The 26,525-nt window shown below is 46.8% G+C and overlaps 1 protein-coding gene across 1 annotated transcript in view; it reads right to left on the bottom strand.

The window, feature by feature from the left end:
• Positions 1-4,549: 4,549 nt before the first annotated feature.
• Positions 4,550-26,525, bottom strand: part of LOC142365559 (methyl-CpG-binding domain protein 2) — a 50,109-nt gene continuing 28,133 nt past the window's right edge. The window contains exons 4-7 of the mRNA XM_075446429.1: positions 17,554-17,644; positions 16,653-16,830; positions 8,607-8,747; positions 4,550-5,029 (exon numbers count right to left, since the gene is read on the bottom strand). Coding sequence (XP_075302544.1) covers positions 8,618-8,747; positions 16,653-16,830; positions 17,554-17,644 — 399 coding nt within the window. The 3' untranslated portion in view covers positions 4,550-5,029; positions 8,607-8,617. The remainder of the gene's footprint in view (positions 5,030-8,606; positions 8,748-16,652; positions 16,831-17,553; positions 17,645-26,525) is intronic.

Raw genomic sequence — 26,525 nt, 5'->3', positions numbered from 1 at the left:
CGAAGTGCCCGAACGGAGCTCCTACGGCTGGAAGCGAGCTCAGCTTTCATGGAGAAGCCATCCAACTTTTGACAGAAAACTAGGAGAAAGCCAAGCTTTCCGGCGTAGAGATAAAAATGAAAGCTGGCGCCTAGGTTTTTTCTGCAGCCGATGAGAAGGCAGCTGCTCATTTCACCCAGGTGTGCTCAGCAGAGAATTTTAGCACCCTCTACTATAAATTCACTATAAATATTGCATTTGACATACAGGGTGATGGTCTAAATCAATCGGCGCATTTGAGTTCCTCCAAGGGCTAAATGTTAATGCAGGGAATGCAAACGACACCCAAATAACGGCGGAGGGGAGACGCGGGTGGGCTGTGGTCACACAGTTCTGTGGTCAGCAGCCACCAGCATCTCCAGGGAAGAACTACCAAGGGAAAATGGAGGAAACTGGTTAGATCCTCCTTCAGTTAAGGATGCTGATCTAAACTGCTGATCTCAGGTTTATATTTAAAAGGTATCTATATTTATAGGTATATATTTTTGTAGGTATTCCATGAAGGTACCCTTAATGGTTTACTTCACAAAGCAGTCATAGAATCGTAGGTTGGAAAAGACCTCTAAGATCATCAAGTCCAACCATCAACCCAACACCACCATGCCAGTCCTCGATGAGGTCTGGGGAAGAGGCAGGAGGAGGAATCCCAGCAACTGATGAAGGGAACTGACTCATATATACACGAGGAAGAACTTCTTCCCTCTGAGGGTGACGGAGCCCTGGCCCAGGCTGCCCAGAGGGGCTGTGGAGTCTCCTTCTCTGGAGATATTCAAGACACACCTGGACAAGGTCCTCTGCAGCCTGCTGTGGGTGACCCTGCTTGGGCAAGGGGTTGGACTGGGTGACCCACAGAGGTTCCTTCCAACCCTGACCATTCTGTGATTCTGCGATATTTTTAAGGAACTGTAGTAACTAACATGTATGAGATGCAAATCGTATTTACTACCAAAAAGTTCAGCCTAAAAAAACATGTGAACACGTCCCTGCTGGACAGAAAATCGGCAAGGAGCATCGTAGGGAGCGTTCCTCCGGGAGGAAAACCCTGCTTGCACGGAGAGCTGCAGTAACTCCCGTGCCGACGGCTGGCAGAAGGCTGAGCGCGACCGAATCGCACCCCACCGTTCTCCGCGTACTTGGTGGCAGAGGGAGAGCGAGCTCTACGCTGAGGAGAGCTCGGAGTAAGGACAGAGAACTTTCATGAAGCAAATTTAGCGTTTGCCAAGCCTTACCGTACGCGAAGGGAATCGCGGCTCGCGCGGTGGGATTTCCAAATTGCTGTCTGCATGCAAGAGACGTGCTCTGCCCGATCCCACATGATCCTGGAGGTACCTTCACGCTCGGAGACATCGTTTTGTTCCTTGGGATACGACGTGGTTGTGGTGGTTACATCGGAGAACGCAGCCCAGCAGCCAGTGACACCGATTTAGTGGCAGCAGCCTGTCAGGAGAACCCAGAAGTTCCCTTCCCCGCCTTGCTGCAAGCAACGGAGCTGCCGAGCCCTTGGGTCCTTGGGTCCAAGCAGTGCCCTGGGTGTTCTTGTTCCGGTGAATGCTGGAAAAAAATAGAGAAAAATAGTGGTTCCGAACCAGTCGTGAGCTTGTTTTATGAAAATGGCTGCCAGGCCTGTCAGTGTGCAAGGGTTCTGCACTAGGTCGGGTGTCCGAGCCCTGCACGTGGTGAACTTCCCGAGTTCTTCAGATAAGAACCTCTGGGTCCTTCCACTAAGACCAAAATCATTCACCTCTTCTTGTTTTGATAGCTGCTTCTACATGAAAAAAAAAGCTAATAACTAATAATAAAGCTAAACTAAACCAAGAGGACTAAAGCATCAGCCAACATGATTAATAAACTACTTTTTAAAGAGTGTAAGAGACGGATGAAGGTTGTCACTGACCGACTGAAGTTCAGCTGGACTACGGCGAGGTACAGTACCGCGAGCGCGTCCTCCAGCAGCCTGCCCGGCCGAGGCGCGAGGGAAACAGGCTTGCAGCAGCGAGGTGGCCAAGGAACCTGTGAAGTCTTTTCACCTTCTCCCTCCTGCGGTGACAGACTGTTGGAGTTAGCACATTGAGCAGAAAAAGTAAGGTCACCTTTAATCCAGTATTTTCCATTGAAACCGGAAAATCATCCCATTCTAAGATGCTCCAAGGATCACTAAGCCATCACTACAGTGGATTAATATCCATCTTTTTAATACCAGACCACTATCTCACTGCCAACAGGTGGAAGAAGGAGGAGGGAGGTTCTTCTCCTCTACACTGCCCTAGTGAGGCCCCATCCGGAGTATTGTATCCAGTGCTGGGCTCCCCAGTTCAAGAAAGATGAGGAGCTACTGGAGAGAGTCCAGAGGAGGGCTATGAGGATGAGGAGGGGACTGGAGCATCTCTCCTACGAGGAGAGGCTGAGGGAGCTGGGCTTGCTCAGCCTGGAGAAGAGAAGGCTGAGAGGGCACCTTGGAAATGCTTACAAATATCTGCAGGGTGGGGGTCAGGAGGATGGGGCCAGACTCTTTCCAGTGGTGCCCAGCAACAGGACAAGGGGCAATGGGCACAAACTGAAGCAGAGGAAGCTCCAGCTGAACCCGAGGAAGAACTTCTTCCCTCTGAGGGTGACGGAGCCCTGGCCCAGGCTGCCCAGGGAGGTTGTGGAGTCTCCTTCTCTGGAGATATTCCAGACCCACCTGGACGCGGTGCTGTGCAGCCTGTTCTGGGTGACCCTGCTTGGGCAGGGGTTGGGCTGGGTGACCCACAGAGGTCCCTGCCAACCCCGACCATCCTGTGATTCTGTGAAGAAAGGCTTCCGCCAGAGCCACGATTCCGGCAGAGAGGTGATGGAAGCCATTAGCGGGAATCCTTTTGTCAAATTTGAGTTCAAACTCTGGCATCTTCTCAGGTTTTAATACCCAGCTTCCCAGTTGTGACAGAGAACACGTTTCCATTAAAAAAAAAAAAAAAAAGAGAGGCATTTTCCTCCCCCGAGGCTTTTCAGCTACCTTTAGTAACGGCGGTTACTCACTAAAAAAAGTGGTGAGAGACATCATTAGGAAATAAAACAACAGCACATTAAAGAGCGCAGCAACATCTCGCAGGAGCTACAGCAGCCGGCACAGCTTTCACAGGACAACCCCAAGGGCACTAAGTGTTCATATTGGTGTAATAAACAGCAAAAAAAACCTACAAGGCACAGTTCAACAGTTACTACTGAGAGTAACCTTTCTTCTGAAGGGGTTGTATCTGCTCTTACCTGAAATGTTGTACTTGTGAAGAGCCTTTTAGAGCCCCTCCTGCGCTGGTTTTATCGCGCTTCAGCACATGATCACCCGAAGAGCCGTGTCCCGGCATTTCCATCCCCCAGCCATGACCGCAGGGTAGAGCTGGGCAGAGGTCGCTCCCAGCCCTGTTCACGGGCCCTTCGGTCGGTAATTAAATGATAACAACCCCCCCAGTTAGAACAAGCATCGACTGTTCTGAAATTCAACTGATTATCAGCGCTGACGTGCTTTCACCCATCCTCACCCCAGCTCCGCTTTCTGTCAGCCTCTTGTCTTCTCAGAAGTTACTCGGCGGTGCAGCACGCACACATTCCCCAAAAGCAACCTTCATGAAAGTCACCAAGTAACGGTCATTTGTCGGGAGCATGGCTTCTCCCCAATTTCACATTCTTTTCTCGAGGAGAGAGTTTGATCGCTCCCCAGGCTGTGACCAGGCTGAAGACCAGGACCATTCTCTTCTACTCTGACCAATTACAAACTGGAGGAAGCTGCTTGGGAAAAAAGACAGTTGGTCTCGATTCCCAGCCCAAGAAACCCTGCAGGGAGATCGCCCGTCTCCCCGCTCTCCCTCCGGTGAGCACAGCGGGCAGACTCCGGGAGCGGTGGAAAACTTCTCCCACCATGGGCTGCAGAGCGGTCCGACACATCGCTACTCATGGAGACGCAGACCTTACTCTAACCTCGGAACTACTCCGACCCACCAAGCAATTTCAAGTCTCTCCAGGGATGTTCAGCAAACCTGCTCAGTGTTTTTGATTATTGCTGAGCTTCCTGAGGAACCGTGCAAGACCCAGCGCGCTTCGCAGCCGGCTCCGCAGCCGCAGGCCACCCCCATGTCCTCCCCGCTTCGTCCTTCACCCTGCTTCGGCAGGGGGGTTGGACTGGGTGACCCACAGAGGTCCCTTCCAACCCTGACCATGCTGTGATTCTGTCTCGGCAGACAGAAAGCAGCCAGAGCTCCGGCACCCACCGCGCTCTGCGCTGAAGACGCTTTCTCTACCGTCTCGCGCTCACCTCAAAGCAGAACTCTGTCAAGCCACGCTCGCTGCTTATTTTCAGGAGTCTTCTTTCCCAGAGGCGATACACAATCATGCTTCAGCTCGGCTGAGAAACCCACAGCTGCTCCTGAGTTCAGGCTCGCCGATAGACCCCCTTCCCAGTCTACCCAGTATCTGGCCACGGGAACGCCGGAACACGAGCAGGGACGTTCTTTGCTCGCTCCATCCACAACACAACAAGTTTTCAGCTGCTTGGAATATAATCATTTATTTCTCTTTACAGTGATGACGGAAGAATGTACAGGTGCTTTCACCCATAGGTATAAAAATCTGTTTATATACAGAGTCACAATAATCTTTAATTGGGAAATCATTCTGTTCTCCTGATCCATCCTTACCAAAACCACAGGAAAAACAACTATTTAGTACAGGCAATATAATTCCAGTAGGTTTGCAACCTGGCATCAAAAGCTCAGCTTTAGATTAAGGGTAACGTTCGATACTTAAAAAAGGACTTTAAGTCATAGGACACAAAATAAAGTTGCTTTTCAAATAAGATATATACATCAAAAATAGGAGTCTAAAAAAGGCATTGGTTTTAATGCTATTAGAAAGCTATATAAATGTGCATGGGTCCGTTTCTTCTTATAACGAAAGACCGAAGGAGAAAGTGCCTCTGTCTTTTAGGAAGCTCCTCCTGGGACAAGTCAGTCAAAAGTACCTGTAAAAGAGACAGAAATAACCCCTTTTGGGTGAGTAAAGGCTGGTGGCTGCATCAACTAGCACGACTTGGTTGGAGCAGTCACAGCTGGGTTTCGGTTCCATATCAAGAGCGCACCATAAATAGCTCGTAAGCGGGTAACAAAAAATTAATACGATTTAAGTAGCCACTTAAGAGTCCCACAGATGTCTAGTCACTTCTTCATGAAGCACAACCCGCATCCATACGATGCTTTTAACATCCAGCCACTGGCCCAGGCTGCCCAGAGGGGCTGTGGAGTCTCCTTCTCTGGAGATATTCAAGCCCCGCCTGGACAAGGTCCTCTACAACCTACTGTAGGTGACCCTGCTTCAGCAGGGCGTTGGACTGGGTGACCCACAGAGGTCCCTTCCGACCCCGACCATTCTGTGATTCTGTGATCACCCAGGCTTCTGCGGCGCTTCATTACGGCCTTCAATCTCTTTCTGAATTCTTTTTTTACATACAGCATAACGCGCACATCAAAAGTTTCTTCACGTAAAAAGACCCTACCGGAACTTCAGTCCGTACAAAGGAAAAAAACCTTGCACCTTTCAAGCTGTTTTAAATTAACTGGTCTGCTGAATCTACCAGCTGAACCCAGGACAACCTCACAGATCTATCTGCTGAAGTGTAACTGCTCTGTTACATCTAATAGTTCAGTTACACCGAAAATAAAACAGTATTTTTATCCTGAAGTTCCTCAAGCCTAGTACAAAAAGTAAGAAAACGCCAGCATGTCCCAGTTTGGTCTGGACATCCAGCCTGAAACATTACAAATGCTGCTTTACCTGGACCATCTGGAACACAGCAAAAAGAAGACTAAACTGGACTTTGGAATGTTGAAAATTAGTTGGAGGAATAATGATTGACAAGACAAAGCCTGGATAAGCTTTGTTAAATTCTGGATAAGTTCTTAAAATGGGCTGGTACGTAGTCTGTACAAAGGAAAACAACCTTGCACCCTTCAAGCTGTTTTAAATTAACTGATCCACTTGCCCAAAAATCTTGTTCAAGTCCTCAAGCAAAGCCACTGGGGCAAAAAGCAGTTTGACAGAGCACAGCCAACACATTTACATGCACGTTGGCGACCTACACGCAAACGGGTAACGAGTTCACAAGCTGATGAAGCTCAAGGTCTACCGATCCAACTGCTGTCTGCCAAGAACCACCGTGCCAGAGCAAAAAGAAGCACTTCTCCCAACGGATTTACGACTCCATCACAAAATCATTCTTTTGTGCTAATTTAAAAAATTCAGAATGACAATTTGATTTTCAAATGGCAACAGTTGGAAATTTCACATCTTAAAATAATGTTCTTCCCTGACTTCCTTTGGCTGCCAAGAAAGCCAATGGGATCCTGGGGTGCATCAAGAAGAGTGTGGCCAGCAGGACGAGGGAGGTTCTCCTTCCCCTCTACACTGCCCTGGTGAGGCCTCATCTGGAGTACTGTGTCCAGTGCTGGGCTCCCCAGTTCAAGAAAGATGAGGAACTACTGGAGAGAGTCCAGTGGAGGGCTACGAGGATGATGAGGGGACTGGAACATCTCCCCTACGAGGAGAGGTTGAGGGAGCTGGGCTTGTTCAGCCTGAAGAAGAGAAGGCTGCGAGGGGACCTTATAAATGCCTACAAATATCTGCAGGGTGGGTGTCAGGAGGATGGGGCCAAGCTCTTTTCAGTGGTGCCCAGCGACAGGACAAGGGGCAACGGGCACAAACTGAGGCACAGGAAGTTCCGTCTGGACATGAGGAAGAACTTCTTCCCTCTGAGGGTGACGGAGCCCTGGCCCAGGCTGCCCAGGGAGGTTGTGGAGTCTCCTTCTCTGGAGATATTCAAGACCCGCCTGGACAAGATCCTGTGCAGCCTGCTGTAGGTGACACTGCTTCGGCAGGGGGGTTGGACTAGATGACCCACAGAGGTCCCTTCCAACCCCTACTATTCTGTGATTCCTTTAAAGTTATCCATCATTAGACTTTTATAGGAGAAGTACTCAGGGACTAAGAGTCTAATAGTAAATAGCTATAACTTAAAGTAATTAAAAGCTTCCAGTAACCTGGAAAACATCGAGATTACTGGCCTGTCAAGTGGCCAGTAGACAGCACTGGCAAATAGCTCGTCTGCAACTTTAAAATCAAATTTCTCTTTATGTTGGTTGCACTGACACTACAAGTAATAAAAGTGACCGTGCATTAGAAACATGAGTATTCAGCGGTCGGTGGGTACATTATAAATACATCTTTTTTCTAATAATTTACTGAAGCAACTTGCCCTTGTATCTGAAGCAGTAACCCAGTGCACAGTGCAGATACCGAGTGCACAAATAACACCTGGCTGTGGGCTGCACCAGGTGAGGCCTCATCTGGATTACTCTGTCCAGTTCTGGGCTCCCCAGTTCAAGAAAGATGAGGAGCTGCTGGAGAGAGTCCAGCAGAGGGCTACGAGGATGAGGAGGGGACTGGAGCATCTCTCCTACGAGGAGAGGCTGAGGGAGCTGGGCTTGTTCAGCCTGGAGAAGAGAAGGCTGAGAGGGGACCTTAGAAATGCCTCTAAATATCTGCAGGGTGGGGGTCAGGAGGATGGGGCCAGACTCTTTCCAGTGGTGCCCAGCAACAGGACAAGGGGCAACGGGCACAAACTGAAGCAGAGGAAGTTCCAGCTGAACACGAGGAAGAACTTCTTCCCTCTGAGGGTGACGGAGCCCTGGCCCAGGCTGCCCAGGGAGGCTGTGGAGTCTCCTTCTCTGGAGATATTCAAGCCCCGCCTGGACGCGGTGCTGTGCAGCCTGCTGTGGGTGACCCTGCTTGGGCAGGGGGTTGGGCTGGGTGACCCACAGAGGTCCCTTCCAACCCCTGCCATGCTGGGATTCTGTGATATAGGGGAAGAGCCAAAATGCCATGGAATTACGGCTCTGTGCTACAGGCTGAATACCAGGCTGAAGGGCTAGCAGTCACGCTAAAGCAGGTCACAGCCTGGAAACTTCCATCCTATGTCTACAAGTTACCCAAACTCTTTGTAGCTGTATAAAAGTTAACTCCTTTGTATCTGTCAAATCGGAAATTCCTTCCCCTTGTGGGCCGCAACTTCAGAACACAAAAATGAAATCAGTTCCCTTAAAACTACACAACCATCTCCAGATAGAATTCTTTGTTAGAACTTCAGTTAACTCCTCATGAAAAGGTCACATCTCAAAGCTGCGCGCTTCCATAAATGAGCACAACGAGCTCAATGGAAACAAGAGTAGAAATTACCATTCTTCTGCAGATGATTAAAAAAAAGATTTTTTAAGAAAGTGTTTGGCAAATCCACAGAGCAGTGCTGTAAACAGGTGTAAGATACAAGATATCTTGGAAAAATAATTCGTAGGCTTATTATCCATTTAAAAATAAACAGAAAAGTTTCTGGAAATTGTTATGTGATTTTACTAAATTAAATTCTGCAGAACAGAAAAAGGCCAGTTACTTTGATTGCTTTATCCCAGTTTCACGTCAAGTCCGCCGAACGACTGCCAGCAGCTGAGACAGGTAAATCCCAGCGCGTGCCTCCCGGAGACCCGACTCACCTGATTTCTTTTTATGCTTCATCTCCGTTATCCATTTCTACATCTATGTCTTTTGTTGTATCAGCCGCTCGTGACAAAATGTCTGCCATTAGTGCTTCCTCCAGTTTTTTACGCACTTGTTGCACCCGCTCTTCTTGTTTTCTGCAGGGAGAGAAGGGCAGAAGGGGCAGAAACGTCAGTCCTTCAGGCATGCTTGTAGGCTGGGAGCATCAAACTTGCATAAGCAATGACTCAGGACTGGTTTCTCAACTCTTCTTTTAACCTGGAACAGAATACGATAACATGCTTCCAGTTGGAAGGGACCTACTCCGATCATCCAGCCCAACTGCCTGCTTTACTCCCCTTCATATGGAGCCAGAAGGAACGAACGCGACCCACCATCTTCCACTCCCAGACGAGCTACTTGAAAGGACCAAACAGAAAGCTAACGGAGCAGTATCCCACCGGACTATCTTTGTCACTCCAGTCTTCAAAAAGGGCAGGAAGGAGGACCCAGGGAACCACAGGCCGGTCAGCCTCACCTCCATCCCGGGAAAGGTGATGGAGCAGCTTATCCTGGAGGTCATCAACAAGCAAGTGGAGGAAAAGAAGGTTATCAGGAGTAGTCAGCATGGATTCTCCAAGGGGAAATCATGCCTGACCAATCTGATGGCTTTCTACAATGGCACAACTGGCTGGGTAGATGAGGGGAGAGCTGTGGGTGTTGTCTACCTAGACTTCAGCAAGGCTTTCGACACGGTTTCCCATCACATCCTCCTAGGGAAGCTCAGGAAGTGTGGGCTGGATGAGTGGTCGCTGAGGTGGATTGAGAACTGGCTGAATGGCAGAGCTCAGAGGGCTGTCATCAGCGATGCTGAGTCTGGTTGGAGGCCGGTAACTAGTGGTGTCCCTCAGGGGTCAGTACTGGGCCCAGTCTTGTTTAACTTCTTCATCAATGACCTGGATGAAGAGTTAGAATGTACCCTCAGCAAGTTTGCTGATGACACCAAACTGGGAGGAGTGGTGGACACACCGGCAGGCTGTGCTGCCATTCAGCGTGACCTGGACAGGCTGGGGAGTTGGGCAGAGAGGAACCTGATGAGGTTCAACAAGGGCAAGGGCAGGGTCCTGCACCTGGGGAGGAACAACCCCAGGCACCAGTACAGGCTGGGGCTGACCTGCTGGGGAGCAGCTCTGCGGAGAGGGACCTGGGTGTCCTGGGGGAGGACAAGCTGACCACGAGCCAGCAGTGTGCCCTGGCTGCCAAGAAGACCAATGGGATCCTGGGGTGCATTAGGAAGAGTGTGGGCAGCAGGTCGAGGGAGGTTCTCCTTCCCCTCTACTCTGCCCTAGTGAGGCCCCATCCAGAATACACTTCCCCACCCTTACAAAGGATGGATCATGGATGAAATGTAAATGTTCCTTGAATGTGGTTCTGGTCACTGAGCATTTCAAGTGTATCTCCTGGAAAAGCCCTGGAAGCATCACATATTTAGTGAAGATAAGGGAAATCATCAATCCTCTTTTTGTCAAAAGTCACAGGGCATTTAGATGACCTTGCCCACTCAGTAACCTGAATTCAGCCACCAAGAGCTGAGCCGGGAGAGCAAGGAGGCCTGTTCCAGGCTGTGAATATTTCATAACGTCAGCGTGTATCAGAGAACGCACACAAGAAGTTCATCTGGAACATCTTTTCTGTCTTGGTGCTACAAGGTCTTTCCCTGCTTTGCTCTTCAGTGAGCCTGGGGTCCAGAAGTACAATGTAACATAAAGGCCAGCGAGTATCTTCTACAGCAACTTTGAGGAGCTGGGCACAAAACAATCATAAGCTTTACCACCTTGCTCAGCTCCTTTCTTTGAGATCTTCTTTTAAATGTGTTTAACTGTGCTGATGAAGTTTTGAAAAAAAGTACATTGAAGCATAAGCTCAATCTGTCCCAGATTTCAGAGCCGTTATCCTGATTTCTAACGAGCCCCTTCCTACCACCTCGGACATACGACTGCAGTATTGAAATCTCACAACACACAGAAATGACAGCCAGTTTTCTGTTATCTCGGACTAGCTGCCGTTATTTCGGGCCCTACGTACAGCATATGTGTCCTTCTCCAGAGGTTACTCCTACGTCTCGCCTCCCAAACTCACGTGAAGACACAGCTTTCCCCAGTCACCTCGTCTCCAGATTTTCAGCCAGCTAGTTGCTCTCCCAAGCAGTACCAGCACAAAAATAATTCACAGCACTCCCAGGCCTGAAGAGTCTGGTCTTTCAGCAAATGCAGTTTTTAAATACTAAAAACTTGGCTCTTTTTACACAAGTAATAGGACTTTTAAAGCACATGAACTGCCAAGACTAAACGTTTAAGAACCAACAGCAAGAAAACTCTACTAATAAGTGCTCACCTTTATTACTAACTCAACTCTAGGATTTAAGAGTATCTCCATTCCATTTGATTAATCTGATTTCTCATGCTAGTTTATCACAGCAGCGTTCAGGGAAATACTTCAGCCCCTGAGGTCAGCAGGGGTAGCAGCACGCTGCCCACAAGTGCTCGCTCTTCACCCTCAGCCCTTCAGCTCCCCGGCACCATCCCAGCAATGGAGCTCCCCCCCACCAGCAGCCTGTGCTGATCCTTCTCACCTCCATCGCTGGCTGCTAAGCAGCTCCCTGGCCACAGGCTCTTTGCAGCCTTCCTCCCAGCAAGACGCAATCCTCATCCTTTAGTTTAAGTGCTATGGCCTTCAAAAGCAAGCTGAGATTAAAGACACCTTACTCCTAACACAGAAATCCACAAGGCCCTAATTCCAATTCTAACCTTTTTTTCGGTGGGAAGCTGCTTTATCCAAGATCGTGTGCAGCTCTGCATTCGGATGATTCCCTTAGTGCTGAGAACAATTTTATTCGTCCTCACTACTCGCACTCTTCTCAGCCCATGCAACCAAGTGATGTGTGCGTGCTTTAAAGACATGTGTGAGGCCACGCTACTGTACACAACCCAGCCATGAAATTGTGCCAGCCTCCCCTATTTTCCTATATTGTTAAAATTATTTGATTTAGTTCCTCACGTTCTGGCACTGCAAGATCTACTCTGTCATCCAAATAAAAAATTGCGTATAGCTCTAGTAATAACATTTAGCTGCAGCAGAAACACAAAGGTATCTTTACATATAGGACTGGTGTTGGATTAGATGGTAAAAAGCCACTGAACCAGCTTGTCCTTGTCTGCACACCAGTTCCACCTCCCTATATGTCAGGAGGGAGGTAATATCCCTTTTCTGCTGCTCTGCCAGCACATTCAAATACTGTATTTTCTGGAGACACTCTAATCGAGAGCCGTCACCGTCAGTGCTTACAGTAATATTTGTTCTGTTTCTGTGAAAAAACATACTCTAGAGCTTCTCAGCAGCAGGGATTCCAGGTGTCTTCCACTAACCAGATCTGAGATGCACTGCTGAAAGGAGAATTCATTACCAGTACGTTGCCTGTATTTGCTGTATTCTGTTAAACTCGGGTTTAGAGGCACCTGCTAATTCCCCCTCCCCACATCCACCTCTCCAACACACCACTTCCAGTAGCTCTCTCCCATCCCTTCCTCCCCTCTAAGCAGAAATTCGACACTGCTGAGACAGCATGCTCTAAATGGGGATTATGGAAATTCTCAGCTGCCTAGTTACTGCGCTTTCCTGACGTACTCTGTATTAAACTGGTCTTTAGGTCTGGGGTCAGAGAGTTTCTCTCGTAGCCATGACTGATAAGCATTACTGAGGGATTTGCCTCCCTGCAGCACACGTCACTTTACCTTAGAAATCACAGAATCATAGAAAGTTTTGGGTCAGAAGGGCACCCTAGAGCTCATCTAGTCCAACCCCCCCGCAGCGAGCAGGGACACTGCTAACTGGATCAGGGTGCTCAGAGCCCTGTCCAACCTGGTCTTGAATGTTTCCAGGGATGGGGCCTCCACTACCTCTCTGGGCAACCCGTTCCAATGTTTCACCACCCTCATTGTAAAGAATTTCTTCCTTATATCCAGCCTAAACCTACCCTGTTTTAGTTTAAAACCATTACCCCTCATCCTGTCACTGCTGTCTCTGCTAAAAAGATTGTCCCCATCTTTCCTGTAGTCTCCTTTAAGCACTGAAAGGCTGCAATCAGGTCTCCCCGCAGCCTTCTCTTCTCCAGGCTGAACAAGCCCAGCTCTCTCAGCCTGTCCTCATAGCAGAGGTGCTCCAGCCCTCGGACCATTTTTGTAGCCCTCCTTTGGACCCGCTCCAACAGTTCCATGTCCTTCTTGTGCTGAGGGCTCCAGAGCTGAACGCAGGACTCCACTTACAGGTTTCTTATTCCTGAGGAGAGCTCAGACTGCAGAAACATTCTCCATCTCTCATATTCTTCCTTTGGCACATTATAGTACTTGTGGCTTTGGTCTGTCATACTGAAAGTGAGATTTCTATAGGCTATTGAGGAATATTGTGAGGGACTAAGCTACAGCTGACCAGCTTGGATCAAGGCTCATATAGTATAAGATTAAGACCTTCTTAAACCCATGCCAAACTTAGAAAGCTTTAAACTTGAATTATTCTCCATTCCTGTCTCACAGCAAGTACAGCTCAGTTTTTGGACAGATTAACAGGTTTCGTAGCCACCACTGTGCAGAGCATGACACAGCCAGACATACTACATGAATTGTTATGCTTTGGTAAATTTAGCAGGTGATGGCTACCAAGAAGGAAAAGCAGAAGTCCCATTGCCATGGTACTTGAAAAGGGCAATTGCCAAAATACCCCAGAAAGCTCAGGTGATGGTAAGTGCTCAGCAAAGAAACTCGGCTGAGCAAGAGAAAGGGCTGTTGAAAACCAAAAGGTGGGATTTTCAGAAACTACTTACATGCTGTAGGAAAAGAAATTCCCTGAAGACTCTAAGCTTTAGAAAATCTCACTAAAGACAGAGACAATTGAAAAGAATGATAGACTGGACTATGAAGCAGAACGGAGCTGTGAGTCAAAAATGAATTTTAGATTATATTGCAAAACCTCATCCACCTAAGCACTACTAGAAAAAACAATCCACTTCCTCGTTCTTTTCAGAAGATGCCATTTCCCCAGTTCATCCCAAAAGAGAGAAACTGGTTAAAGCATTTATCCAGCAGAGACACAAAGGATGTCACCCTTAGCCTTTGATGGAAATGGAGGCAACTCAACAGTGCAGAGAACACAGGAGGCTAAGATTTGGATGTGAACGCCACCGGGAACCACACCAGCCTCTTACGTTCTTACCTTTCACAGGACCAGCATTGAGAAGCCCAGAACTAGGCAGAAGGTGCAGCCCACAAACAGGAAAAAAAAAACAGTGCTTGTCCCTAGTGATGAGGGACAAGCACTAGTGATAGTCCCTAGTGATAGTGATTTGGGTTCCCCAGTTCAAGAAAGATGAGGAGCTACTGGAGAGAGTCCAGCAGAGGGCTACGAGGATGAGGAGGGGACTGGAGCATCTCTCCTACGAGGAGAGGCTGAGGGAGCTGGGCTTGTTCAGCCTGGAGAAGAGAAGGATGCAAGGGGACCTTATAAATGCTTACAAATATCTGCAGGGTGGGGGTCAGGAGGACGGGGCCAGACTCTTTGCAGTGGTGCCCAGTGACAGGACAAGGGGCAATGGGCACAAACTGAAGCAGAGGAAGCTCCAGCTGAAGATGAGGAAGAACTTCTTCCCTCTGGGGGTGACAGAGCCCTGGCCCAGGCTGCCCAGGGAGGCTGTGGAGTCTCCTTCTCTGGAGATATTCCAGCCCCGCCTGGACGCGGTGCTGTGCAGCCTGCTCTGGGTGACCCTGCTTGGGCAGGGGGTTGGGCTGGGTGACCCACAGAGGTCCCTGCCAACCCCGACCATTCTGGGATTCTGTGATAAGGAAGCACGGCTGTTTCTTAGCCATGCATTTACAGGAGGTTATTTTATGTTTTCCCACTAAACGTGCTGAACCAAAAGAGGAATTTTTGCATTTTACTCCGATTATGAAAGAGATTTACCACCGTTACATGACCAGGAACACTTCAAGTTAAACATGAGTCAAGCTGCCAGCTCTTTTATTAGATGTAAACAACTGCTATGGTCTCCCTGAAGAATTTACAGTACAAAAGAACATACGCTGGCACCGGACCAGCTATCCCAACGGTCAACCTTTCCTCACCATTCTGCAAGTTCAGAAAGCAACTGCACTGCTTCCCTTCGTGATAACAGCTGCCTTATTCCGACGCTGCTTCATGCAATGGGTTTTCTGGATGGTCTCAGAATGAAAGCCAGCTTCACATTGACAGTAGGAAAAGGTAACTTCTAAGAATATTCAACCCTTTTGTAGGGAGCTGCCTACATGGACCTGCAAAGACACTGAAAAGGGAGCAGATTCGCGGAGGCAGAGCTGCCCCAGTTCAGAACCTGTATCCTTCCTGACAGCCAGTACTGTCTGACATCAAATTCAGAATCTGCTTTGTAAAAACAACTGAATGACTGATAAGACTCCAAAGGAATTTTGTTTCCAATAAATAATAAATATTGTCAAATATGCTAAGAAAGTTTCTCATCCTGCCCTGCCACTTCCAGTGACAAAGCCAGAAGAGTTTACGTTTTAAAAGCATTTCAAGCTGATGTTTAAGAAAATAAAGCAAAGTAAATCCCTAAGCAAAGGGCTGGGAATCAGTTAATTCTATGCCTTAATAATTCTATACCTTAATATTAGCTCTGCAGAAGCTTCATCTGGCCATCTAGGGTTTAGAAAAGAATGTGACAGTACTGGACTTTGGTGTAGGGTGAATTCCACTAAGTGGCAAGATTCAAGTTTGGTCCTCAGATTCCCGGTGCAACCCAGAATTTAACCAAAAATGTGATACTGCAGGCAATGTTAATCCCACATGTTGATTCATGCTAAGTAATACTTAAAAAAAAAAAGAATAAAAGACTGGATTATGTCCCATGCCTTGCTACACTCTGGAAATTCGTCAATGCAACAAGAAATCTCTATCTTCACTCAGTCCTAGCCTTGAAACTCAGTGCTGAAGCCCCTGCTTTTAGTGCCCAAAAAAAGATGAGCCTTTCTTCGAAAACAAAATTAACAGTGCAGCTATTAAAAAGCAAAATCTTTACCCATATGTGAGTATATCTATCTATGCTCTCCATATTCTATCCCAGTCTCCCACTTCAAGACAGTGTATGTGCTATAGGGCAATATTGTTATTCTCCTTTGTACTGTGTCCAGTTCTGGGCTCCCCAGTTCAAGAAAGATGAGGAGCTACTGGAGTCCAGAGGAGGGCTACGAGGATGAGGAGGGGACCGCAGCATCTCTCCTACGAGGAGAGGCTGAGGGAGCTGGGCTTGTTCAGCCTGGAGAAGAGAAGGCTGAGAGGGGACCTTAGAAATGCCTACAAATATCTGCAGGGTGGGCGTCAGGAGGACAGGGCCAGACTCTTTCCAGTGGTGCCCAGTGACAGGACAAGGGGCAACGGGCACAAACTGAAGCAGAGGAAGCTCCAGCTGAAGATGAGGAAGAACTTCTTCCCTCTGAGGGTGACGGAGCCCTGGCCCAGGCCGCCCAGGGAGGCTGTGGAGTCTCCTTCTCTGGAGATATTCAAGCCCTGCCTGGACGTGGTGCTGTGCAGCCTGCTCTGGGTGACCCTGCTTGGGCAGGGGGTTGGGCTGGGTGACCCACAGAGGTCCCTGCCAACCCTGACCATTCTGTGATTCACTTCTTAACTAAGATCAACAAATTAACTTAACCAAACCAGAAATGGGAAGGAAGAAAGCCAGTACTGATCATGACTATAGCTTAATGTTTAGGACACTCTCTTGGGAAAGAAAATGGGGATTGTGACTCTTACCTTAGTGAATATTTTATATCACCATATTGACCACAAAGAGAGAACTCAGGTTTTCATTTTTTTCACATCACTGAACTAATCAATAGGTGCAAGAAACATGTTCACACTTCTCTTTCGTTATCTTCCCTCATCTCCAGGACTGCACTGAGCCAGGAAGGAATCTACTTTACTTGAACTTGCTTTTCATTTATCGAAGACTTTACACAACTCACCTAATGTCATCATCCGTGACGATGAAAGCTTTGCAGAGGGGTTGAGATGTATTCAGCCAGACGGCTGGGTTCTTCTCGACAGCTGCGGAGAGCTGCCCCGTGATGGGCGCGGAACTGGTGTGCAAAGCACTAGCAACAGCCGATAACAGGGTATCGTCATTGTTACCTGGGCCAACTCCTACAACAAAGACAACTGAGCAGTTACCACTCCCATTGCACATGCAACTTCCAGTGGCAGAGTTTGTAATATAATGTAATATAATATACATCATTGTATAATCTAAATAGCTAAATGCAAGCTCTTAAAAATGGCTTTGAAATAGCACAGTTCTCATTTAAGCGTAAGTTCGCGTTCCAAAAGGCGTCTCGTCTCTAAAATTGGCTAGGTTTTTTTTTGCTTACACTAGCAATTCCAATATCACCAATTTTTTAATAAAGATGATCCCATCATAAATTTATCAGTCACATATCGAAAGAGTTTCTTTGCAGCTTCATGGTCTTAATCCACACCAGCACAGCCTTTGCTTTAATGCGACAAGGTATTAAATTAATTCTGGAAAATAAACACTGGAGATTTTCACAACAGTCATATTCCCAAGAAAATCTCCCAAGCAGTGGAAAAAAGTTGCTAATTCTGAACTACGACTTGAACATTTTTTAGATCAACTTTCACCAATAAGAGTGCGGTTCTGAAGTGTGGTTTATATAAACTACATAACCCAACTAAAAATAAACACTGTTCTAGAGACTGAGGTATTTTGTCAGCAAGAACGTTTACAATTTGAAGTTCACTTCATCTGACCGCAAACCCAAAACTTCTTAAGAGCATCAAAAACCCTGTCCTTTTTAAGCACAAACAACTCTGTGGACCTGAAGTAACTGCAGCAAGTGAACAGAATACCTTGAAGACCTTTAGGTAGCTCCATGGATTTTATGATTTGTTCACTGACATCCGACGCGCTGAGGCCTTGTAGCCTCTTCTCCCAGAAAAGCTGAAAAAGAGAAAACAAGATTGCTCATTAGAAAGAATAAAGAAAAAAAACCTAAATCAGCTCACGGAATAAACAGCATTCAGAATTCAAAAAGCATCAGAACAATAAATGACAGACAGTGCCTAGCACCTTACAAAACACTCCACCTAGCAGTCGTGTAAGCTGCTCAAAAGGTAATATCCTATCTGCTGATGGAGTCTTCGGCATCAGGAACGTGCTCGTACGGAATGACGCCGCATGCCTTGAGACCCCAGAGACGGCTCCGCGGGTCGGAGCGGTGCAGCTGCAGCCCCGCTCATGCTAACCAGCAGCTGGACCACTTCAGACCCGTCCCATTCCGATGCTGTAGAGATCTCTTGACTTCTCCAGCATTAAAATCAAATCTTTTCACTTTTAGGAAGACACACAAACTAAATTCACATTCATTTCACTTTCTGTTGCTATGTTTACTAGCTGGGAACGTGTTTCCAGTTCTCACAGAAACCAGTTTCTTGGCCTAAAAGATTTCTGTTTAACGATACAGATTTCCCTGCTCACTCCTGTCTTACTGCTCTGAAGATTCATCCTGAAGCTCCATCCCGAAGTTCTGGGCTGCAGACTGGCCATGCCTATTCTTTAAAATAGGCCTTTTCTACTTAGCAAGATAGTGGTGAAAGCTACTGAAAAAGTTGGTTTTCATTCCACGGGAAGCTACATGTAACAATCTTAAGAAGGAGGGAAGCAAGAATGCAGCTATGCGATTTCCTGTGGAAAGGGTATTCAGAAATAGTTTGATTTTTCTGCAGGACATGAGGGACGAGAAAAAAAAAAAATCTATTTCTTTACACACCTCCAAAGCCTGAGACAAAAAAACGAGACTGTAATGAGTGGTGTCCCCCAAGGGTCAGTACTGGGCCCAGTCTTGTTTAACTTCATCAATGACTTGGATGAAGAGTTAGAGTGTACCCTCAGCAAGTTTGCTGATGACACCAAACTGGGAGGAGTGGTGGATACACCAGAAGGCTGTGCTGCCATTCAGCGTGACCTGGACAGGCTGGAGAGTTGGGCAGAGAGGAACCTGATGAGGTTCAACAAGGGCAAGGGCAGGGTCCTGCACCTGGGGAGGAACAACCCCAGGCACCAGTACAGGCTGGGGCTGACCTGCTGGAGAGCAGCTCTGCGGAGAGGGACCTGGGAGTGCTGGGGGACGACAGGGTGACCATGAGCCAGCAGTGTGCCCTGGCTGCCAAGAAGGCCAAGGGGATCCTGGGGTGTATCAAGAGGAGTGTGGTCAGCAGGTCAAGGGAGGTTCTCCTTCCCATCTACTCTGCCCTAGTGAGGCCCCATCTGGAGTACTGTGTCCAGTGCTGGGCTCCCCACTTCAAGAAAGATGAGGAGCTACTGGAGAGAGTCCAGCGGAGGGCTACGAGGATGAGGAGGGGACTGGAGCATCTCTCCTCCGAGGAGAGGCTGAGGGAGCTGGGCTTGTTCAGCCTGGAGAAGAGAAGACTGCGAGGGGACCTTAGAAATGCCTCTAAATATCTGCAGGGTGGGTGTCAGGAGGATGGGGCCAGACTCTTTCCAGTGGTGCCCAGCGACAGGACAAGGGGCAACGGGCACAAACTGAAGCAGAGGAAGCTCCAGCTGAACATGAGGAAGAACTTCTTCCCTCTGAGGGTGACGAAGCCCTGGCCCAGGCTGCCCAGGGAGGCTGTGGAGTCTCCTTCTCTGGAGATATTCCAGCCCCGCCTGGCCGCGGTGCTGTGCAGCCTGCTCTGGGTGACCCTGCTTGGGCAGGGGGCTGGGCTGGGTGACCCACAGAGGTCCCTGCCAACCCCGACCATTCTGTGATTCTGCGAGACAAGCAGTTGTCCTCATTCCTATGAAATCCTTCATTGCAGCTGGGTACCCAAAAGCCTCCATTTATGACAGGGCTTTTGAATGTCCCACTGTGTTCTAAAACTGGAAGCGAAACAACTGGAGCATCCTCTTTCATCTTCTGTGGAAGCTATCTTGCTAGAGTCAAACTGCATCGTTACTGCAGCACCATACATCAGTGACTCTTAGTCCGAAAAAACCTGACATTTTTTCAGTTACAGAGGTAGTAAAGCCAAAGAAAAAAGCAACAAAAAATATCTACTTCATCAGTAAGAGTATCCTACCAACTGAAAATAAAACGTGGTTATGATAAGAAAAATGCAATACTCTCCACAACACCTCTCCATAGCTTTATGATTTACTTAGGCTGAATGATACTTGTGTTGCCTGAGAGATTACCATGTCATTTTATAGAGATCTACATACTTAAGCACTCTTCTGTGGACAAGAGCACACATTGGTAACTCGGTTTGGATCTAAGTGCCTTAGAAAACCCACACAGGATCACTTAAGCTCTTCAACTTTTTTGCAAACTCCGACCACATTTCACACGTTCTTGACAACTCCGTGATTCGACAGCTTTTTGAAAATATCTGTTGCTACTTGTGTCTCATTTTACTAGAGCCACTTCAACGTCAAGTGCTTCCTGTAAAGTGACTCCTCGCTCTTAACTAGTATTAATTGTCACCATTCCAACCCAGGTTTGAGCTACGCTCTTGGTTGAGTATCAAGGCACCTCTTATCTTGTTAAATGTTAAGTATTCAGTACCTCCAGTCATTCACTCCTGCTGTTCACCACCATTGCCAAGCCCCCACCCCAAGCAGGCACTCTAGGTGTCTTGTAGCAGTCCTTGCAGCTCCACAGGTGAAGTGGCAGTGCCTTAAAGCTGTCTGGAATGCTAGAGAAATCCTTCGGTACAAAGGCAAAACCAGCAACCCACTAGCCAAACTCTAAAAGGAATATTAGGATCCAGAAAAAATGAAGTCAAGGTAAAATCCTGTCAATTCAGTATTTCAGTAGTGGGTTAGCTTCTTATCTTGGTAAAGTCTCTACAAAGCTTATTCATGTTTTTCACCATTTAAAGAATTCACCATTCATTCCCCCTTTCCCCCTCCATTTCATCGGCGTTTATAGATAAAGGAAACCAAATCCAACACCAACCCCAAATCCAAGCTATATTTTTTATACCCTACAGTTAAACATAAGAACAGCCTCTGTTTATTCAAGATAAAATTAATTGGTCTACACAGAAAATACATCACCAAATCCAATCAAACATTACTGGGTTTTGATTCTGCAGTTCCCTACTGGAACCAACCCAGGAGGAATCAGGAGAACGGGGTGGCTGAAGAGGGTGTATAGCAATGCAAATGCCTGTGCAGGAGAAAGAGGTGCTTGAAAAAGGACATTTAACACATCTGAAAGCTAAGAAGACTTCGAAAGCGTAGCGCAATATTGACTGTGTGGAGCTTCCAACCCCAGTATTCGCTCAGCTCTTTAAGCACTAATCTCAAACGCAGGAAAGAAGTCTACACAACTGTCAGCTCCTCGCCTGATTTTGGGGTCAATGTCAGGTAGAAAAGGCACTTGGCACTTCGACACGCCTTTGAAAACAAGACTGAAGCAAAGCATATTCCGAGCACAAAGCTTCCAGCACCTTTACACATAATTATTTGCCAACTACAATGACTGTGCTCCAAATTTTTGTCTCCCCAGATCTCCACCGAGACTGCACAAGTCACCCTTACTATTTTTTTGCTGAGAAACGAATCACATTCCTAGAGTTTTACTACAAAGTTTGCTTTCCAACTCTTAACGGGTTCTTATGAGTCTCCTCTGAATCTCTGTATCTTTTCCTGGATCTTACCAAAGAGTCTGAGCTGGACCAGACCTGGACAAATATTTGCCTATCAGCTGCACCAGGATTAGCTATTAAGGGACAGAGAGAGAGGGAAGAAGCTGCTAATATAAATTCAGAAAAAGCTTTTCTGTTACTCCACTTACATGATGAAAAACCATTCCACAGCAACGGAAGTCTGCATTCAAGTAACGGAAAAAAATCATTCAAGTCTCGATGTGCACAATAGCTGCCTCTGAGGTTACAGTCCTGAAAACAGCTTACACTGTTTAACCTGCAACTCTCTCAGCATCAGTGAGATGGGGAATAGAAAACGAGAAAATCAAGCTCAGGTTCACAGGCTTCGTGCCCCGCTAGGCAGAGAAGTAGGCACCTAAATTAGGAGCAATTCATAAGAACCCCATCTCAGGCATCAGCATCCACAGAGCAGGGCCTAGGCAGGCTGACCCCTGGGCACTCGTCTCCTGCCCAAAGCCACCTGGACTTCATAAAGCAAGCAAGAGTTCCATGCACAGGGCAGAGGTCTGCAGATACAGCCACTCAACTGCAACAAATGACTGCCAGCAACAGAGCCCACCTTCTGCATCACAACCTTACAGCAGTTCACAATTTGTGGAGAGGGACCTGGGTGTCCTGGTGGATGACAGGGTGACCATGAGCCAGCAGTGTGCCCTGGCTGCCAAGAAGACCAATGGGATCCTGGGTTGCATTCAGAGGAGTGTGGGCAGCAGGTCGAGGGAGGTTCTCCTGCCCCTCTACTCTGCCCTAGTGAGGCCTCATTTGGAGTGCTGTGTCCAGTGCTGGGCTCCCCAGTTCAAGAAAGATGAAGAGCTACTGGAGAGAGTCCAGTGGAGGGCTACAAGGATGGGGGGGGGACTGGAGCATCTCTCCTACGAGGAGAGGCTGAGGGAGCTGGGCTTGTTCAGCCTGGAGAAGAGAAGGCTGAGAGGGGACCTTAGAAATGCTTACAAATATCTGCAGGGTGGGTGTCAGGAGGACGGGGCCAGACTCTTTCCAGTGGTGCCCAGCGACAGGACAAGGGGCAATGGGCACAAACTGAAGCAGAGGAAGCTCCAGCTGAACACGAGGACGAACTTCTTCCCTCTGAGGGTGACGGAGCCCTGGCCCAGGCTGCCCAGGGAGGCTGTGGAGTCTCCTTCTCTGGAGATATTCCGGCCCCGCCTGGCCGCGGTGCTGTGCAGCCTGCTCTGGGTGACCCTGCTTGGGCAGGGGGTTGGGCTGGGTGACCCACAGAGGTCCCTTCCAACCCTGACCATGCTGGGATTCTGTGATTCATGCCTCCGGGAAAGAAGCAATAGCAAACATGAGACCCTGTTATTCAGTAATGAGAACTCTGATCGGACCAGGATAGGAAGGAATGAGAGAAGAACCGGCTTTCAAGATTCATCATTGTTATGATGTGCTATTTCATTACTAACGCAAAATGAATAACCATCCTGAGGATTCCTCAGTCCGTCATGGGTACTCTTCCTGTTGGAGGGTGAAAAATGGCTCAATTTCAGCTGTGCCTGAAGTAGTGGTTTGGAAACACACACTGAAGAGAGCCTAAAACCCAGGGCCTTCATTTACCGATGTCCAAGTGTCCCAGGTTCAGAAAGATCCAGCAGCCAAGTACTCAATTTGCTAGGAAATTAATCAATATGCATTATGCCAAAAGTGACCTCTTACACAATACCCTCCTGCTGAGCAAGAACCGTATCCCTTATCGTTCAAGCTCACTATCCTAAGGGCAACCCTGTTTTTTTCCAGTGACAGAAGAGGCAGCAGGGGAATGCAATGCCAAGGTCCCTGGGGTGGAGCAGAATTTTCACTTCCTTGTTGTTCCGAAACTCCGTAATGGCAGAGCTGTAGCACAGCCGTGCTTCTGCAGCTCTTTGTTTGGAGCGTTATAAAATATTGCTTCCTCCATAATTGTTTCTTGTCCAAGAAAAGCTATTTGTGACTAATGGCGAACTATAATCTAGCCCATAATCTCTGCAAAAACACAATCTCCTAAGCAACTGTTATTTCTCATTCAGACAACAAAGAAATGATAGATTAGCCTCGCTATTTCAAAACCCACCAAATACAAATATATTACGAGCCGCTCCTTTTCCTTAGATAAATAACAGTTTGTTTGCAGTTGGTCAAGCAATGGAAGCCTACAGGAAATTTCTGCTGGAAAGGAATCCATTCCAATTCTATTACTTTTAAAAGAAAAGCACGTATGTTCTTAACATGCAAACGTTCTTGGAGGGTGACTGATTTATACATAAATCAATCAAAAACCTCTAATCTCATCTGCCATTTCCTACGTACAGAGCATTGAAAACACTGTAGATATCAACAGAACAACGTACTTGACTGGACACAGAAGAAAGAACAACGGATCTGGTGTTGGTGAGTCCAGAGATTTGTTTACTGAGGCGGTTTCTTCTATTCACACAGCTACAGATACCTGCTCTTAACTTGCAGCAGTAGTGGGAAAAAGCACACATCTAATTCAGAAGTCTGATGGACGCAGCCAGTTTAACAGCCCAGTCACAACTCCAGGTAGCTGCCTCGGCATCTTCGCAGCTCTCTGGAAGCACTTTTATTTCCACGCTGCTTGCGGATGCATTACAACCCGGTGTGAGAGTTGCTCAGCTCTGCTGCCTCCGTAATTGCCAGTCAAAATTAGAGTGTTCCTTTAGTTGCTTGGGAGAGGGAGACGAAACTTCATCTCACTGGGTTCCTTCCATCCCACTTTCTGATCATTCTAATGGATATTAACCAAGAAGTTTCAGTTTTCCAACCCTAGCTAATTTTAGATTCCAATCCTTTACCTTGATCCACAGGAAATAAAAATCACATCTATTTGACAAAATACGAAGTGCTAAGAGCTAAAAACGTCTTTCTTGTTAAGAAATGTTCACAAGAAGACATATATAAAAAGAAGACAAATAAGAATCACATCTATTTGACAAAATACGAAGTGCTAAGAGCTAAATATGTCTTTCTCGTTAAGAAATGTTCACAAGAAGACATATATAAAATGACATCCTGCAATTTTTCTCACAAATTAGGCCTTTCAGACTGCAAATGTCTCTTGCCAAAAGCGACTATGGTCAGATTTAATTTGTCATATATAACCCTATTCAATAATCCATTACAATACAATCCGCTGCAAATATATATGACATTAAATATAAAAGAGACTTTCAAATCAATTTTAAAGAGTACTTTTGGCCTACAGATAGATGATGTTGTAAGTAAATACAGCAGATATATAAAAAAAAGGTGTTTTTTAAAAAGTAAATACCGTCAGATTTATCCTAGGGTTGTTTAAGGTGGCTGTCTGCCACAGAACTAGAGGAGTTGGATCACGTAATACTGACTGACTACTTTATTTTCTCAAAACGAGCTTTGAAGAGCAGGATGGCCTTCTTTTAAACATCTGAGGTATGTTCATGGAATGTTTTCAGGCAAATGTATCAGGAAGATACTGAGGTCAATGCTTTGCAAATTCAGCCTTATGATTAACGTCAGTTTTAAGAGTATGGTTTCAAACACCCTTACCACCACAATCAACAGTACACAGCAGAATTAACTAGTCATCAGTGGGTCCTCAAAGCTCTCTCAAAGCAATACCTCAGGTACCACACATTTGGGGCACAGGGGTAAACAGGTGAGTTTCGTATTAACCCTGAAAAAGGTCAATAAGCGTGGAACAGTGTGAACCAAGCAGCTCTAACACATGAAGAAGGGGTTAAGTGCTCCACACAGGACACAGACCTGGACCTTTTGGAGGCACCACATGAGCATAGGTACAAAAGGCAGCGATCCATAAGAAAGAAGTTTGATTTGCAGCACCATTCCATTTGATTCAGTTGGGTAGAGAACACTTGACAGGCAAGTAACTCAATTTGAAGTGATTACATGAAAGATTTACTGCCTATAATAGTTTCAGATAGTTACAGGACTTCCTCCGTTTCACACTGACTCTTCTCAATGAGGAATACTCAAATCGAGATGCACAAGCGGAGCATTAATGTGCCCTGAAGCACTGCTACATCTCATGGTCTTTCTGCTAAACAGGAAGGAGGGAGAAAACAATGTGATTTTAAGACACTACTCAACACCACCTGAGAGGAAGAAGACAGATATAGTTGCCTGACTTTTTGATTGATTATTCATTCCAGTTTCAGCAATGCTAATTTGACTTTTTAAAATCCAAACCATTACCCTTAAATTCATCAAGAATGGATCATACCTTATCAAAACATACTAACGGTGGAGAGGAGGCTAAAACAAGGGGGTTTGCTGGTTTTTTTTCTTTCCTTGCAGGGCCCACTAGCAATCTTTCAGGATTCTTTTTCTTACACTGGTTTATAAGTGGACCCTGCAAGGGAAAGAAACCCCAAACCCACAGAAATAGCAAGAAAACCTATCTTAAGTAAGATTATGGAGAGTCAAAATATTTTGAGCAGGCTGATGCTTCAAAAAGAGACACTAAAGCACTGTGAAGAAAACTGCAATGGAGGCTACTAGATTTGCTATTTAGGAACCTACAGACACTCCTATCATTTAATGAGATATGAAGAAGACTGATAGTTAAGAGAAGCCTGGTGAGTACCAGAAGACCCTTCAGAGCATGCATGCATACACACACAGCTCAAGTTCTGACACCACCTACTTCCAGGATTCTCCAGAACATTTCCGTTCTTCTTTGATAAAGTTCTCCACTCTGATAATCAGCAATCTATTCAACCTTTAAGAAAGGCTCTGAAAGCTTTAAGATGCTGTCTTGCAGAGCTGTTGCTTGAAAAAGGCTTAGACAGCCTCGTGACCCTTCCTGCGTGCAACCAGCTAGCACGCTGAATATACGGAACCAGCAGTGGCCACAAAGATCTGTTGGTCTAATTCACAGATTTACCTATAGGAAGACCACAGGCAAGCTGTTATTAATTTATCTTTCCAAGAATTACCACAGAGTTTACTGCTTAAAGAAGAGCTGCTGCCAAATACGTTCCCTGCCAACGCCAATAAGCATGTCTTCTCACTCACAGGTCATGAAGAAAACTACTGACTGCCAAGGAATTACACTAGTTATTTATTTTGATCTCTACATAAGGAGGCAGGCCAAAGAGAATTTTCAGGGAATTCTGGTTAGACTGTCTTTTGAA

This window comes from Opisthocomus hoazin, chromosome W (assembly GCF_030867145.1).
Source record: "Opisthocomus hoazin isolate bOpiHoa1 chromosome W, bOpiHoa1.hap1, whole genome shotgun sequence".
Classification (NCBI taxonomy): domain Eukaryota; kingdom Metazoa; phylum Chordata; class Aves; order Opisthocomiformes; family Opisthocomidae; genus Opisthocomus; species Opisthocomus hoazin.
This window is presented reverse-complemented; position numbering and strand designations above follow the sequence as displayed.